This window comes from Nicotiana tabacum, chromosome 17, assembly GCF_000715075.1.
Source record: "Nicotiana tabacum cultivar K326 chromosome 17, ASM71507v2, whole genome shotgun sequence".
Classification (NCBI taxonomy): Eukaryota; Viridiplantae; Streptophyta; class Magnoliopsida; order Solanales; family Solanaceae; genus Nicotiana; species Nicotiana tabacum.
The window spans coordinates 2,399,214-2,415,907 of record NC_134096.1 but is presented as its reverse complement, the minus strand read 5'-3'; the positions used below and the strand labels follow the sequence as shown (position 1 = coordinate 2,415,907).

The following is a 16,694-nucleotide window of genomic DNA, read 5'->3' as shown; positions in this document are numbered from 1 at the left end:
TTTTATATTTTTTTTATATATTATATTGCACATATTATTAGACTAATGAGTGTCTTGACTGTACCTCGTCACTACTCTACCGAGGTTAGTCTTGATACTTACTGGGTACCGACTGTGGTGTACTCACACTACACTTCTGCATTTTTTTGTGCAGAGCCAGGGAAATTTGGAGTTAGGTGACCGCTAGCTAGTTGTACGGATCTTGCTGTGGAGACTCAAGGTAAACCTGTTTCTGCGTTCGCAAGTTTTAGAGTCACCTTCTGATAATGTACTTGCATTGTTTTATCTCTACTTCAAAACAGTTGTATTTGTAGGCTTTCTAGTAACTCAGCAGAGTTTATGGCTTGTAGTACCGGTTTTGGGATTGTAAGTATTGTATAGAGAATTCTACATCGCATTTGTCAGTCGTTAATTATTATTATTATTTTTTCAGTAAATGTTAGGCTTACCTAGCCCTAAGACTAGGTTCCATCACGACATCCTACAGAGGGAGATTTGGGTCGTGACATGGAGTTAGTTCAGAAGTTCCTAGTGGATGTCGATACATGAGTATAATTTGATATATGGGTTTTATTTACAAATAACTTGCCTTGAACCTGTAGCTATTTGCAAGATTCCATATATTTTGGAAATAAATTCTCGTTAGAAAAAAAGTGTGAAAGTATAAGGAAAAATATTTGGGAATCAGACAGATGTGGTGAATCAGACAAATAATGCCTTGAATCTCATTATCAAATGGTTAGTGCTCAATGTGGATGTTCTTTCGTAAAGGAATAACTATAAATACTAGTAGAAAAATAATTAATACTTTTGGACTTGCAAAAGAAGAAGCGGTCAGTAGTATAATCAAGAAAAATAATGGGTCACTCCTGATTGCCGTTGCTTTTGGACGTCTATGTGTTCTTCAATTTCAAGGTATTAATGTTTACATCAAACATAAAATTGACCGGTAACTCCTATTTTCCGTAAAATATGTAGCATGGCTTCACTACCCACATAATTTGGCACTCAATTAAGGGAGTTTTGAGTGCAGAGAGGCAACAAAGAATAGGTCAAGAGGAGAGGAGAGAAAAAAGGAAAAGAGAGTAACCGAATCTCCTAATTTAAGGCACTAATACTGAATTGTATATAAATTATAACTAAATCTTAGTTAGGGCGGGTAATATATAAAATTAGGATAATTTTGGTAAATAAATTTCAAATATTGTATAGGAAGGAAAAATTCCAAAAAACTAATAGTGAACAAAAGTATCCTATTTGTGTTATTCCTCCGACGAAAAATTCACGTCCAACGATGGTAAAGAATAAACATGGGCTTTCAGCCCATATGTAAACTGTATCCCCCATTACGGTTTGAGGCCCAGCCCAACAATAAGTCCTATCCCGCCACTGCAACCAAAATAAAAAAAATTGAAAACACAAAATCCCTCCAAATAATTTGACGACTTCGACTCCTTCCCTGAGAAGCTTTGTACAATTCAATAAACTCTTCACTCTATCTCTTCTTCTACAATTAGCTTTTTCAGCACACTTTCACATTTCTAGGGTTCTTATAAAATCATCACATTTGAACTCCTTTCATTTGAAAAATTCTAGAAGATTCATTAGGAGAGAGAGACAGGTTTAATGACTGAAGGCAACCAAGATATGTTATACGAAGACCGCTCCAAGATTTTCATTGGTGTTCGATTTGTTCTTGTCGGATTCGACCCCCTTAGAAAAGGGAAGGTACGCTATGTTTAATTTTGATTTTATAATTTTCCGCCAAATTTGCATTTTTCAAGTTATTTCTTCCTATTTGAGTTTTACTAAACATAGTCGGTCTCGAGCCCGGACAGTGTGAAAAATAGTCTGATAATAGACAAAGTTTGTTAAATATTTGATGGAAACTAAAAGTACTTACTTTTGACAAACTTAGAAGGCCATAACTGCCCAGGAATATATTTAAGGGACTACTTTGCGCTTGCTTCCGAACATAAGGGATCATTTTTGTCATTTTCTAGGGAAATGGATATAGAAGATTCATACTGTGGGTCTTAACTGTTTTGGATGTGAGGTGTTGTTGATTGATTTAATTGCATTTGCCAAGTTAATTTTGCTCATGTGAGCTTAGCAAAGTATAGTCGCTCTCAAGCCTAGATAAAGGATGAGTAGGTAAAATATTAAAAATAGTTAGATAATCTATGTTTAATTTTTAGTTTTATTAATTTTCCGCCAAATTTGCATTTTTCAAGTTAATTCTACCTATTTGAGTTTTACTGAATATAGTCGGTCTCGAGCACGGATAAATTATGAGGATGCAGTAGAATAATGGTCAGTGTACAAATTGTGTGATAATAGACAAAATTTATTAGATAAACCAAATGTGCTTACTTTTGGCAAACATAGAAGACCAGAATTGCTTATGAATATATTTAAGAGACTACTTTGAACTTACTTCCGAACATAAGGAATCATTTTTGTCATTTTCTCGGGAAATGTATAAAGAGTTCATATTATAGATCTTAACTAGTAGTTTGGAGTTGAGACATAGTTGATTGATTTATTTGCATTTTCCAAGTTAATTTTGCTCATGTGAGCTTAACAAAGTATAATAGGTTGCAAAGCTAGATAAAAGATGAGGATGGGGTACAATGTTAAACATATTTTGATGATTTTTTGAACAGTGACATGGATATAGAGGTTTTTGTATTGTTGATCCAAACTAGCTTTGGAGTAATGGGTAGTTGATTGGTTTATTTGCATTTTCCAAGTAAATTTTGCTCATGTGAGCTTAGCAAAGTATAGTCGGTCTCAAGTCTAGATAAAAGGTGAAGACGAGGTACAATATTAAAAATAGTTTGATAGTCTTTTGAATAATGAGATGGATATAGAGGATTCGTATTGTTGACCCATATCAGCTTGGGATTGAGGGGTAGGTGATTGATTTATCATTTCCAAGTAAATTTTGCTCATCCGAGCATAGCAAAGTATAGTCGGTCTCAAGCTTAGATAAAAGATAAGGATGCGGTACAATATTAAAAATAGTTTGACTATCTTTTGAACAGTGAGATGGATATAGAGGATTCTTATTGTCGACCCAAACTAGCTCACGGTTAAGGGGTAGTTGACTGATCTATTTGCATTTTCCAAGTTCAAGTTGTAGTTATGGTATATTGGACCCCACTTGTGGGACTACACTGGGTATGCTTGTTGTTGTAAGTTGTAGTTATGTTATAGTTGTAATTGTTATTATTCTTCTCTTTGTTCTAAGTTCTATGTTAAATTTTTGTCCTTTTTCCTTTTCTAGATTCGGTTGAAGCTTTTGGAGGGTGGTGGAGTTGATGTAAGCGGATATGGACCAGATTGCACCCATCTTATTGTCGATAGTATTGTCTATGTGAGTATGACCATGTAGTCATTTTTTAACAAAATTGTCCTTATTTGGTTTTTAGGGCACCCTTTTTTGCAGTTTCTTGTTGCTTTGTTACTGGCCTTATTCTGTACCTAACTCAAACAGCATTCTTTACAAGTAGAACTAGGTGTATAACTTAATGTTTTCTGGAAGCAGGATGACCCCATATGTTTAGCTGCTCGACAGGATGGGAAAATAATTGTTACCAGCTTGTGGGTTGAGCAAAGTTATGACATGGGAATGCCTTTGGATCACCATTCTGTGAGTTCATTTGAGAATTAAGTTTTTATCTGTTGGAAAATACAGTTTGCTCATGCACGTGCATGCTCAGTTGAATTCCTTTGTTTATCAGCTGTATGTTGCTTATACGATAATGGCTAATCTCTCCCACAAAATGAACATTTTACTTTATGATAGAGTGGATATGAAATTCTCTTTGCGAATTGCTTTCTTTTAAATTCTAATACCACTTTGGTGCATGAATGGATCTTTTGAAGTTGTGTTCATGAGTTCTGTTGTATAAATGCTATTCAGTTTGCAGGTTTTTGCTTTGTAGTAGTGCTATTAGCCCAATCAATTATGCAATGAATTCAGGAGCAAGTATTTCTTTTACATCTCATATTGCGTAGGGAGTTCTATAAAGTTTTATGCTTGTGATTTTGGGTTTTTGGTGGCCATATGAATATATATTGGTTTCTATCTGTTCCCTTGCTCCCTTAAAAATTCTATCTACTCAAACCTTCATAGTTATTGCATCAGTGTCTTTGGTGTCAACTTTTCTTAGGCCCATTAAATATAATTGAGTTTTCCCTTGAACCAAAACGTAAAAAATCCACAACTTCTCTTTCAGATCATGTACAGACCTCCAAGGGATTTGAATGGAATTTCAGGTGCTAAATCACTGGTGGTTTGCTTAACTGGATATCAGGGGCAAGATCGAGATGATATTATGGTTCGTAGAATGCAGTACTGTTATTCATTAAGTCTTTTATTTTTGAGGGAAATATATATTCTGGAAAGGAGAATCTAAACTGTTGCTTGTCATGTCATATTTGGTTCTCTCTTCTTCTAGAAAATGGTGGGCCTGATGGGTGCAAACTTTTCAAAGCCATTGGTGGCAAACAAAGTCACTCATCTCATATGCTACAAATTTGAGGGTAAGTATGTCTCTTTGCAGTTGCAACATGTTGCTGGTTGTAATTCATCTCTCATTATTTCTTGTCTTTGTTCGATGCATAATCCTAGAGAGGGTGAATGGGGGTTTCAGATGGTTTTGCACAAATTTCCTCTATGTTCATGATTTGGTACGATGTATTGTTGCAGGCTTATTTTTTCTTCCCCATACTCTCTTTTGCCTCAATTTACAATTGAATATACTTTTAATGTTACCTACAGTTGAGTTTAATGTGTCTATGTAGTTGGAACAACACTTCCTGTAGATTCCCCTGATTCTTTTTTTAACTTTGTTAGCTCACTGGTTCTGGTATAGTTTTTGATGTAATGCTGCTAACATTGTTTTTGCTTACCTACCTTTTGTAAGTTTATGCATCTTCTTGATGCCAGTAATGAAATCTATTATTACGTTGTCAGAGTAATGCTACCTAGAAGGCTTGACCTTGGGAGAAATGTAGGTCATGATTATGTATCTGATGCGGGTAGTCAAAGCAAACTGATGGTCAGGGTACCATAGCATGTAATCAAGGAATATGATCTGCATTTGCAAAATGAATGTTGCTGTTACCTTATTTAGCATTTAAAGAAAAAAAAAGAAAAGAAAGCCCTTAAAGTAGTCCAAATATACAACTTTTAATCAATATACTGTGATTTAAGAATAATAGAGATTCATTATAAATGTGAAACTACTATTTCCTATTTAACAATTTGAGAGAATAATGAGAAGGAAATTGAATATTCCCTCTTTTCCTATTTGTGTGACACTATTTAGGGATAATTTGGTTTATACAGTTTGTGCAATTGCTGATCCAAGACGGTGTGTCCATGGAGCAATTGGCCTCATAGGATAGGAAGAGGAAGAATCCCACGATTGTAGAGAAAAGTACTTTAATTTCCAGAAAAGGAATTGCGGTCTTTTAGCATTTTTGTTTTGTTTAATATGATATTTTAATATAAGAGATGATTAATTGAAAGAATTTAATATTAGAAAATTGGGTGAAAAAAATTAGAACATGCAAATTTGTCAACCTGTATCTTATTTACGTTTATGAAAAACAGGTAAAAAGAATTTTAATCAAGCATAAAATTTGAAGGGGCAATTTTATCTTTAACTAAGCTTATTGTCACGGACCCGTTTTCTGAGGACTCCGCGAGGGCAGCAAGATAGCTTTGACTACTACTCTTGCTTCAGCCCTTAACAAGAAACAAGCACAAAATCGTGCTTGGGACCAAGGCAATCACACAAACTCAAAGGTTGGAGGGATAACGAAATGAAAGACACAAAGATGGGAGGCCAAGGCCAATTTTCGGGGTTTATCTCATATACAAAAGAAGGAAATACAAGTACAAAGATCTGTCTTCTAACAAGACTTATGTATCCTATTTATACAGAAAAATGCCCACAGGCAACTAAGTTGGCTGTGGGACCGGCCAGCCTGGGATGCACTGCTCTATGCTGGATTCCTGGAAGATGTTGGCAGTCCAGCTGCCATTTGACTTGTCCAGTTGCTGTGGTCCCTTTCTTGCTGGCGGGATTTGCTCCCATGTTCCTCCAGACAGGATGTGGCCCTACCTAGCGGCGCAACACTTGGTTTTGCTGGCGGAAAGTAGCCTCTATGAGGGCCCGGACAGCCTGTCAGATTGTTGCCTCCATGTGCAAAGACCTTCTGGTCTTTGCCAGCCCAGTTTGGCTCGTTTGGCAGCCCTTTAGGCGGCGAATTTGGGCGAAAAATATGCGGGTCGGAACACTCTCCCCCACTTGAAATGGCGACGACCTCGGCGCCACAACGATTCAAGTAGTCGTGAACTTGATCTTTGAACGGCCATAATGCCTTATATTTTTCCCACGTCGCCCCTTCTGTCGGTTGCCCCTTCCATCGGACAAAAAATTGGGCGCTTGAATTGCCCCAACCTACTCCTTGTATCACCCGATGATTGATAATGGTCTCGACCTTTTTGTCGACGACCGAAGAACTTGTGGAAACTGTTGGTCGCCTGGATTGCCCCCGCTCCTTATCACCCTTGTCCCTACAAGGTGCCTGTAACGGACTGACATGCCTCGACCCATGTAGCTTTCCACGTTGCTTCCTTGATTCCCCCAACTTTGGAGGTGCCATGTACGGACCCTTGGCAGGTGGCTTCGTCCACACAATTAAGTCCTTACCCTTAAGGACCCGTTGTTCCGAAGGAGTCAAGGCTTTGTCCCTCTTGACCTCCTTAGTCCCTGTCCCGACTGCCAACACCGGTGCTCCCTTTTCCTTGAAGCCTTTTACGGTTTGAATTGCGGACAGCAAACTAACAACTTGTGGTACCCGAACTGCCTGCACCACACATGGACCCCTTGGGTCATAAATGTAAATCTGGTTGAGAAATGGGCAGATGAATGCCTTCACTGCATCCCAATAATCTAGCCCCAGAACCAGATCGAACACGTCCAGGGAAGCGACAAAGAAACTCACGTTTCCCTGCCAAGCTCCTAAGTTGAGCTGCACATTGCGGGCGATCCCTTTCACGTTGGTGGGTTTGGCGTTTACCGTCTTCAGTACAGAACTGCTAGGACCGAACACAAGGCCAAGTGACTTAGCCTTTGCTTCGGACACAAAGTTGTGTGTCGCGCCGGTGTCTACCATGATGCGGACTGATTGTCCGTTTAATTGTGCATCCACGAACAGTGACCCTGGTTCCTGTGACTGACGCTCCTTGTTAATCACATCATCGCCTAAAGCATGAACCAGTTTGACAATGTCATGCTTTCCCTGGGCGACCTGCTTCAAAGCAGGCTTTTCGGCAACTACTGCGCCCAGTACCATGTTGCCAAGATGAGCTATGTGCGGTGGTTGTTCTCTGGCTTGTTCACCTGCTTGGAATCTTTCCTCTGTAAGCTTCCGCTCGGCAATAATTATGGCGCCGAGTTTCTTCAAAGAAGGACAATCCTTGCAATTATGACTAGTGTCCTTGCAGATGTAACAACTTGGGCGGGAACCAGCATCCTTCCTCCTTTGGTTGTACCGATCGCGCCAAGGCGCCTGATTGCCTTGTTCTCTGGAATCGCGGTCTGGGGCAGCAACTTGTTTGCCCCTATCCTGATATCCTTGGTCTCCTTCCGTCTGGAAGTTGGTGTCCCTCGCCTTTGTGGGTTCTGTCCTATAATCATTTAAGGACTCCGCAACCGCAATAGCTTCATCGACGTCTTTGACTTGACGTCGCTGCAATTCCTGTCTTGCCCAGTCTTGAAGACCATCGATGAAAGTGAATAACAAGTCATCGCTTGCTAAGTTTGGAATCTGCAGAATGAGTTTCGTGAAATCTTTTACGTACTCACTTATGGAAGTTGTTTGCCTGAGCTCTCTCAACTTCCTACGTGCCTCGTTGACAACGTTTTGTGGGTAAAACTGGCGCTTCAGTTCGAACTTGAACTGATCCCAGCTATTGATGGAGCAAGTTCCCTTCTCCATGTCGGCCTTCTTCCGTCTCCACCAAAGTATGGCGGTCTCGGCAAGATACATCGTTGCTGCTCGGATCTTGGCAGCCTCATCAACGATGTAAAGGTGCTCAAAGTAGTCTTCCATCTTCCAGATGAAGTTCTCTACCTCTTGAGCGTCTCGTTCGCCCCTAAACTCCTTCGGTTTTGGGCCCTCGATCTTGGTTTCCCGCACTGTCACCTGACTAGTGCCACCGGCTAACTCTACTGCCTTCAGTTGCTGCTTTAGGAGCTCAATCTCCCCGTGCAATGCTGATACAGCCTCGGTCAGCTTCAGCTCAAGGTTGGTTAGTCCTTCCTTGTGCTCAAAACTTGCTTGATCTACTGACTCTTTGACCTCGTCAAGTCCATCAAGGGTCGTAGACTCAAGTGCTTGGAAGTTATGTAGAACTTCCCCCATGTGCTGGTTTAGAGCATCTAAACTAGCTTCAGTGAGACCCATTCTCAAATTTAAAGGATCTGAGACGGAAGCCTCACGATCTTCACCAAGTCTAACCTGTTGTGGGGGCGGCGGTAAAGCAGGCGCCTCACTTGTTACGGCTATGGTGGGATCTCGAACTTTGCTTGTTCCTCTCTTCTTTGGTTTCTGCCTTTTTGTTGGTGACTCGTCTCTGCCACGATTGTTGTCTAAATTTGCGATATCTCCATCAGTTGCCATGGTCGATAACCTTTGCTCTGATACCAGTTGTCACAGACCCGTTTTCTGAGGACTCCGCAAGGGCAGCAAGATAGCTTTGACTACTACTCTTGCTTCAGCCCTTAACAAGAAACAAGCACAAAATCGTGCTTGGGACCAAGGCAATCACACAAACTCAAAGGTTGGAGGGATAACGAAATGAAAGACACAAAGATGGGAGGCCAAGGCCAATTTTCGGGGTTTATCTCATATACAAAAGAAGGAAATACAAGTACAAAGATCTGTCTTCTAACAAGACTTATGTATCCTATTTATACAGAAAAATGCCCACAGGCAACTAAGTTGGCTGTGGGACCGGCCAGCCTGGGATGCACTGCTCTATGCTGGATTCCTGGAAGATGTTGGCAGTCCAGCTGCCATTTGACTTGTCCAGTTGCTGTGGTCCCTTTCTTGATGGCGGGATTTGCTCCCATGTTCCTCCAGACAGGATGTGGCCCTACCTAGCGGCGCAACACTTGGTTTTGCTGGCGGAAAGTAGCCTCTATGAGGGCCCGGACAACCTGTCAGATTGTTGCCTCCATGTGCAAAGACCTTCTGGTCTTTGCCAGCCCAGTTTGGCTCGTTTGGCAGCCCTTTAGGCGGCGAATTTGGGCGAAAAATATGCGGGTCGGAACATTATGCATGTATTAATAACCTTTGTATTGCAAATACCATGGTTTGCCATGTATTAGGTATACATAGGATAATACCAAATAGGGTGTGTAACTAATGCTTGTATTAGTTATACATATGTTGAAAAAGTGTACCAAACAAGATATTACTAATACACAAAGCTAATGCATGCATTATTTTTTCTACTGCACTCTGCCAAACGACCTCTAAGTCCATAACCAATAGCCTATGTTGCATTGTGAGGTTCTCACCCGGGATAACCTTGCAATCCGTGCATAGACCTCTATCAATATATTATCTTCCTCCTCCGCTAATATAATTGATAAGTTAAATGACATTATATTTCCTATCAAGTCAAACACCATCTCATTATATGAGATGGAAAGAGTAAAGGAAAAAGAGGGATGTGCTACAATAGTGTCTGAGCTAACTTTTCATAGTATCATCTTTTTTTCTTTTGTTGGTTTACTATGTGATATGTTCTCGCACACTGCCAACTACCTTGACTAGTGATAAATTCCTGTGATACTAGTTATGTCTTAAATTCTCTTTATTTATCAAATGAGGATAAGGAAGAAAGCCACTAACAAATTCCATTTGATTTTCACTTTTGCCATGCCTACTATGGTGCGCATTTTCAACTGTGTATATATCCTAATTGAGCTTATCACATTTGATAGGGGATAAATATGAGCTTGCCAAGAAAATGAAGACGATAAAGTTTGTTAATCACCACTGGTTGGAGGATTGGTATGCACGAACTTTATTTTTTCAGAAATTACTGATTGCCTACTTTTAAGCTGCTAAAATGCATATTTTTATTTCATGCTTTATTATGCAGTTTAAAGTCTTGGGAAATCCTTCCAGAGGATGATTATGATAAGAGGTGCGTCATTGCCATTTCCCCGCTTTTTTATGTGAATGTGAAGTAGCTTTTCCTTTCTACAGGAGGATATTTTCGTTTGTGCTGGTAGTGACTGGTTATACAATTCCTAATAGATTGCCTTTACATTGCAGAATTTGAAACATTTGAAGTTGTATTGAGATATTATGAAGTCCTGTTTTAAAAATTTGAGTGTGTGTATTGAAGTTGTCAATATTATAGGGAACCATTTTCAAGCGACCTTGTCAAGCAACAAAAGATGAGCAGAACTTCACTCTTCATGTTGTGTATAAATTACATAATGCATGCATATTTCGGCTTGCTTAAGTTATTTTATTTTTCAGATTTGTGGTAGCTTCTGTGCTAGACAAAAGATGAATTTCAAGCTCAAACTCAAAGCACTGTGTAGACATCATCTTTCAAAATAAAAAGTATAGTGTGTTTGTTCACTACCTAATAAGTAAGAGTTAATTTCATTAGCTCAGGCATAATATGTATATACTTTACCCCTCAATGGGGGTTTTCTTGTCGAACAAATTAACTAGCAAATAATAGTGTCTCATGTATGCACTTCTTTTTCTGGCCTCAAGTGGGTATGAGTTGATGATGATGGAAGCTGAAGCTAAAGATTCTGAAGAAGAAAATGAGGGCATTGCTGCAAATAGGCGCGGAGAGAAAATAGCTATCATGCGTCCTGATCATTCAAAAAGTCCTAATCAATTCCTTGTGAAGCAGGAAGCCTCTACAAACATTTTAGACTTAAGCACATTAAGAGGTTTGTCAGGTCTTGGAAACACTAAGGAGCTGTCGTTATCTGCTTCGAAGCAGTCAAAATCTCATCAGGTTCCAGCCTTTGAAGAATCTCCCAATAGGCATGCTAAGATGCTTAATACCAACTTGTGTAGGACAAAGGAAGAGCTGCCATCTAGAATTGAACAAAATGGAAGTGATTTTCTTTTTGTTTCAAGTAGTGCCAGGAAATCCCCTCATTCTTGTTCGTCCCAAGAAATCCCAAGGAAATTCAACCTTCTCATGACCTCAGAACAAATTAAGACTTATGCAGGAAGTCCTGCTACTGCTGAAGCAGGTACAGAATTTGATTTCCTTAACCTGTCCTCAGAGAGGGAACAAGAGAAAAGTGAGTTAGGTGCAAAAACTTCTAAGAACTTGTCATTTCCTGGGAAGGGTCAAAGCAGTAGACTGCCCGAGAAAAGGAAGTTGGGCATTTCAGATGGTAGCTTCCAGTCATCAAGGACCGGTAATAATCCAGAAAGCATACAAGATGGTTACTTGACGGCAAATCGTACTGAAGAGTTAGTACACACGTCAAAGTTACATAGTCCACGCAAAATAGGCTACTATCTATCATATAGGAACACTGCCCCTCACTATGACAAGGGTGTAACTCTGCATACTTATCATGATTCTACTATTTCCAATCCTGTGACACTAAGCACTCAGCGAGGGTGTGATGAGGATGAACCTCAAAGTGGCACTTTTAAGATCATGGAGTCAAAAGGGATTAGTCATGCCACTGTTGATGTTAACGGGCCATTGGATGGACTATATGATGTCCCATCTCCCGTTACTGAAAGAAGAGATACCCTGAAGTCTAATGTGCTGGCGGTGTTCGATAAGGCTGGAGATGATTCAATGTCAGGGTCTAAGCCATTGGGGAAAAGATCTCTTTCCAAGAAGACACCCACCTCTGATGTTAATGGGCCATTAGATGAACTGCATGATGTCCCTTCTCCTGTTAATGAAAGAAGAGATACCCTGAAGTCTAATGTACTGGCTGAGTTTAATAAGGCTGGAGATGATTCGGTGTCAGGGTCTAAACCAATGAAGAAACGATCGCTTTCCAAGAAGACACTGGGATCTAGACAAAGTTTCCGTAAAGGGGATGATAGGAATCAGAAAGGGTCTTTATCCATTAACAAGACTGCTCTGATGTCTTATTCAGCTGCTTCCAGCAGCGGAGGGAGAGAGGAGACAGAGCATCAAAATATCTTAAGCTCTACAAACGGTGAGGTTCTCCCTGCAAATAATGCAGATTCAAGCAAAGAGAATGAGAGAAATAAAATTTTGGATTCTGAAAAAGAAACTGCCAAAACAAATGAATCCATAAATGATGATACTGAGGCTCCTGAGGACCAAGACTATGAGGAGTTAAATGTTTTAAAAGAGAAGTCTACTGATACTGAAGCGCAACGTTCTAGGCTTCGATCAATGGAGATGAAATTAAATGTGAACAAGGTGGTAAATCAGGATGATATGGAGGATACTGATGTTGCAAAGAGACAAAGTACTGAAAACAACAAATCTGAAACTCAAAAGATTCTTTCTGACCAGAAGACCAAGTTAAGTGAATCAACTTCTGTGGGGAAAGCTTCAGTGGAGAAAGTTCCCAGTGGCCCATATTATCTGATGAAGAATAGCAAGAAAACTAATCTTGCTACTAAAAGAGCTCTGGTTTCTACAGAAGTTGCAGAAGGGAAGAAGTGCAGAACAGATGGAAAGAAGGCAGATGCAAAAAAAGCAAAAGGGTCTCCATCTGAAAAGGGTGAGGTTCTGCCGGCAGATTTGAGCAAAGAGATTGAGAGAAATAAAATTTTGGAGTCTGAAAAAGAAACTGCCAAAACTACTGAATCCATAAGTGATGATACTGAGGCTCCAAAGGATCAAGAAGATGAGGAGTTAAATGTTCTAAGAGAGAAGTCTTCTGATACTGAAGTGCAGCATTCTAGGCTTCGAACAATGGAGAAGAGATTAAATGTGAATAAGTTTGTAAATCAGAATGATAGGAAGGATACTGATGTTGCAAAGACACAAAGTATTGAAAACAACACATCTGATACTCCAAAGACTCTTTCTGGCAAGAAGACCAAGTTAAGTGAATCAACTTCTGTGGAAGCTTCAGAGGAGAAAGTTTCCAAAGGTCCAAAACATCTGATGAAGAATAGCAAGAAAACTAATCCAGCTACTAAAAGAGTTGCGGTTTCTACAGAAGGTGCAGAAAAGAAGAAGTGCAGAACTGATAAGGCAAATGCAAAAAAGGGAAAAGGGCCTCCATCTGAAACAGGTAAAACCACAGTAATTGCAACAGAGCATCAGTCTGAGAGATCCATGGATGTGGAAAAGGAGAATATACCTGATATTGGAGGCCAGAATGCGAGTCATAACAAACATGGGGCTGACAGAAGTTCTCCTTACGACAAAAAACTTCGCTCATTGCAGGTTACAAAAGTACAAAGTGAGCCAAGGTGGTTTATAGTTAGTGGGCATCGGCTACAAAGAAAGGAGTTTCAGCAAGTTATCAAGCGATTGAAAGGAAAAGTGTGCAGAGATTCTCACCAGTGGTCATATCAGGCAACACATTTCATTGTCCCTGCTCCATTGCGAAGAACAGAGAAATTTTTTGCTGCTGCATCCTCTGGAAGGTATGGCTAATTTTACATCCCTAAGTTATGTCCTTTCTCAAAAGTAAACACATTGTTTAGTATTTACTGATTTTTACAGGTGGATCCTCAAGACAGATTATTTAACTGCTTGCGTCGAGGCTGGAAAATTCTTAGATGAGGAGCCATATGAATGGCACAGAAAGGGATTGACTGAAGACTTAGCTATCAACTTAGAGGCCCCAAGAAAGTGGAGACTTCTGAGGGAGAGGACTGGACATGGCGCATTATATGGGATGAGGATAATCATATATGGAGACTGCATTGTACCACCATTGGTATGGTAATTTGGTGTTTGTTGTGTAGTTTTCTTGAAGATTGAGTTCCTATGTTGCCAATTTGCAAGATTCTCTCTCTGCCGTGAACTCCTTTTACATTGTGTTTTTAATGATGACAAAATATTTTCAGGAAATTCTTTGATGAAATCATTTCAAGTGTTTGGTTTCCTCCTTGCATTATGGGATCCCCCCCAACCCAAGTCCTTACAAAGCATAACTTCCTTCAACTTTTTTATTAGAAAGCATAACTCTTACTCTATATCAGTTGTTTCAATCAACACGTAGACATTAATGTCAATCTTTAGTACTAACGAATTACCACCAAAACACTATTTCTATATTTTTATCCTACACCTTATATGATCTTAATGTGGCATACTTTTATACCCGACCAAAAATTGGAAAATGATCTGGAAATGATTTCTTAAGATGAAGCATTTTTGGTGGAAAGTTTTTTTCATGGAAGTGATTTCTTGAACGTTAAATTTCCTCGGATTGCACTTCGTATGTATCTCCAGCTGGTTTCAAGATGCTCTCTTTTTGTTGAATCAGGATACATTGAAGCGAGCAGTCAAGGCTGGAGATGGCATTATATTAGCAACTTCTCCTCCATACAGTCGCTTCCTTGAGTCAGGTGTTGACTTTGCCATTGTTAGTGAGGTGATGCCACGTTGTGACAAGTGGGTTCAAGAATTCTTAAGGCATGAGATACCTTGTGTGTTGCCTGATTACTTGGTGACATATGTGTGCAAACCTGGTTATCCCCTCAACAATTATGTACAATACAACACTCATGCTTGGGCAGAAAGGGTGCTGAAAAAACATGTCAATCGCTTGGAAGAGATTGTTGAGGAGATGGTGCCATCGGATGACAATAAGAATGATTTAGCATGCCAAGTATGCGGGTCACCTGACAGGGAGGAAGTAATGCTGATCTGTGGTGACGAAAGTGGCTCTCACGGATGTGGCATTGGCATGCACGTAGATTGCTGCGATCCTCCCCTTGAATGTGTACCAGAGGAAGACTGGTTTTGCCCAGAATGTAGCAAGACTAGAAGCAACACAAGCATCAAAAGGAAGTCCAAAAATTGGACCTCTACTTCCAAGAGGAAGAAGTGATATTCTGCCTTTTGGTTTAGGTCTGTATAATAGCAGCAGCTTCAAGTCAAGTTTGGTATATTTAGATTAGTGAATTGTACAAAAATAACTATTAGTACAGGATAACTTTGATAAGTAGGTATGGTAGCCATTCCTTTCCTTTTGTAGCAGCTCGCTGCCTTTTTATTTATTTTAAATTTTAGTTGTTATAACAAGTAAATTTTTAGTTTTAATCAGCAACCTGAAAAGTGAAATCTTCAATGCAGGGCCAAGACTGTCACATTTGCCCAAATGGAGATAAAGCTTTAGAGTCATCCCCTTCATGTTTGAATCTGTAACCATAATATTTAAGCCAACACTGTCTTTTGTGACAGTTGACATTCTGCATATTGTGAAATCTTCCATACTTTGAATTGTTCATTACACCATTTCTCTATCATTACACAAAAAATACCCATCTGAACAATCTTGTTCCTGAAAGAAAATATGAAGCAGGGAAGCTCTCCGGGAGCATGCATTTGGTTTGCTAACACTCCAAGTACTTATGTCTAAATTACGACAAACACATTGGGATTCTATTCCCCTCCCTAGTCAGTAAGGATGCTACCTCTCTTCTCCTTCGCCACTCAACCATCAAAATATGGACAATTACATCATTTTTTCACTCTACAAAATTACTACCTCTGGTCTATATTATATTATTATCTATCCTTAAATTTAAGTTTTTTCCACATCCTGTATCTCTCACTTAATTAAGGGGTGAATTTGACTCTCTAAACTTCAAATATCTTAGAACATATTTGTCTAATGTCTTAAACTCAATCAGCTTGTGAGATGCAGAAAGATAACTGGCATGTGGATTGGCTGCATCCAAGCTCCCAATTCCAAACTCCAAAGTCATTGCTACTAACTGATATCTCATAAGAATTTGTGCTAAATAGTTAATACCTTCACTTTCGCCTTAAGAGATTACTAGTTTTTCTTTCTTAAAATATCCTCAAGAGTATGATCTTAATTACAATATTAAATACGATCCCATGGACCTGTGTCATTTCTCCATTTAAAGATCTATTGATCAATATTATCATGCTTTTACCTCGTTATATGGATATTATTTTCTTTACAGAATAGGCATTAAGAGCTCCATAAAATAAAAAGGCTAGAAAGAAGGGGAAACAACATAGAGATTGGGGAATTGATTTACTATATTTTTACATGCTTTCAGTGTCAGACTTGGAAGTACATACTAAACAATAAGGTAATAACAGACTAAGATGTAAAAGCTTGTTTTTTCCTACACCCTGAACAAGTAAGAATTGACTCAACAAAATTTGATGGATTAGTTGGACCTAAAATATCCATTCAGATTTGTTATCAATTAGGTATTAGTGGAAGCGTAAAGATAAAAGAATTAACTTGAGTATCAAATCGATCAAATTGAATAAATGATATAATAAATTTATGTTGTTCAGTGGAAATTGAAGAGGGGAGAACGAACACACATCGAACTATTAATTTCAATTTATAGTTATGGTGGACTTGTCGTTTAGGCCCCTGAGTGAGATTTCTGCTAATTACAGTCACCTCGTGGATTCTTCGCACCTGAACCTTACGTGGTCA

General features: G+C 39.3%; 1 protein-coding gene across 3 annotated transcripts; it reads left to right on the top strand.

Moving 5' to 3' along the window:
- Positions 1–1,431: 1,431 nt before the first annotated feature.
- Positions 1,432–15,483, top strand: LOC107765913 (BRCT domain-containing protein At4g02110-like). 3 transcript variants are annotated; one of them, XM_075233865.1, is made up of 11 exons: positions 1,432–1,728; positions 3,290–3,379; positions 3,551–3,655; positions 4,245–4,346; positions 4,467–4,551; positions 10,038–10,107; positions 10,199–10,243; positions 10,831–13,680; positions 13,760–13,976; positions 14,529–15,115; positions 15,341–15,483. In XM_075233865.1, exons 1-10 carry the CDS (start codon positions 1,627–1,629, stop codon positions 15,093–15,095), a joined length of 4,233 nt encoding a protein of 1,410 aa, XP_075089966.1. In that variant the 5' UTR covers positions 1,432–1,626; the 3' UTR covers positions 15,096–15,115; positions 15,341–15,483. The 3 variants fall into 3 exon arrangements, with proteins under 3 accessions (XP_075089966.1, XP_016440100.2, XP_016440101.2); XM_016584614.2 differs by lacking the exon at positions 15,341–15,483 and having other exon boundaries at positions 14,529–15,289; XM_016584615.2 differs by lacking the exons at positions 1,432–1,728; positions 3,290–3,379; positions 3,551–3,655; ... (3 more) ...; positions 10,199–10,243; positions 15,341–15,483 and adding an exon at positions 10,377–10,700 and having other exon boundaries at positions 14,529–15,289.
- The last annotated feature ends 1,211 nt before the right edge of the window (positions 15,484–16,694 follow it).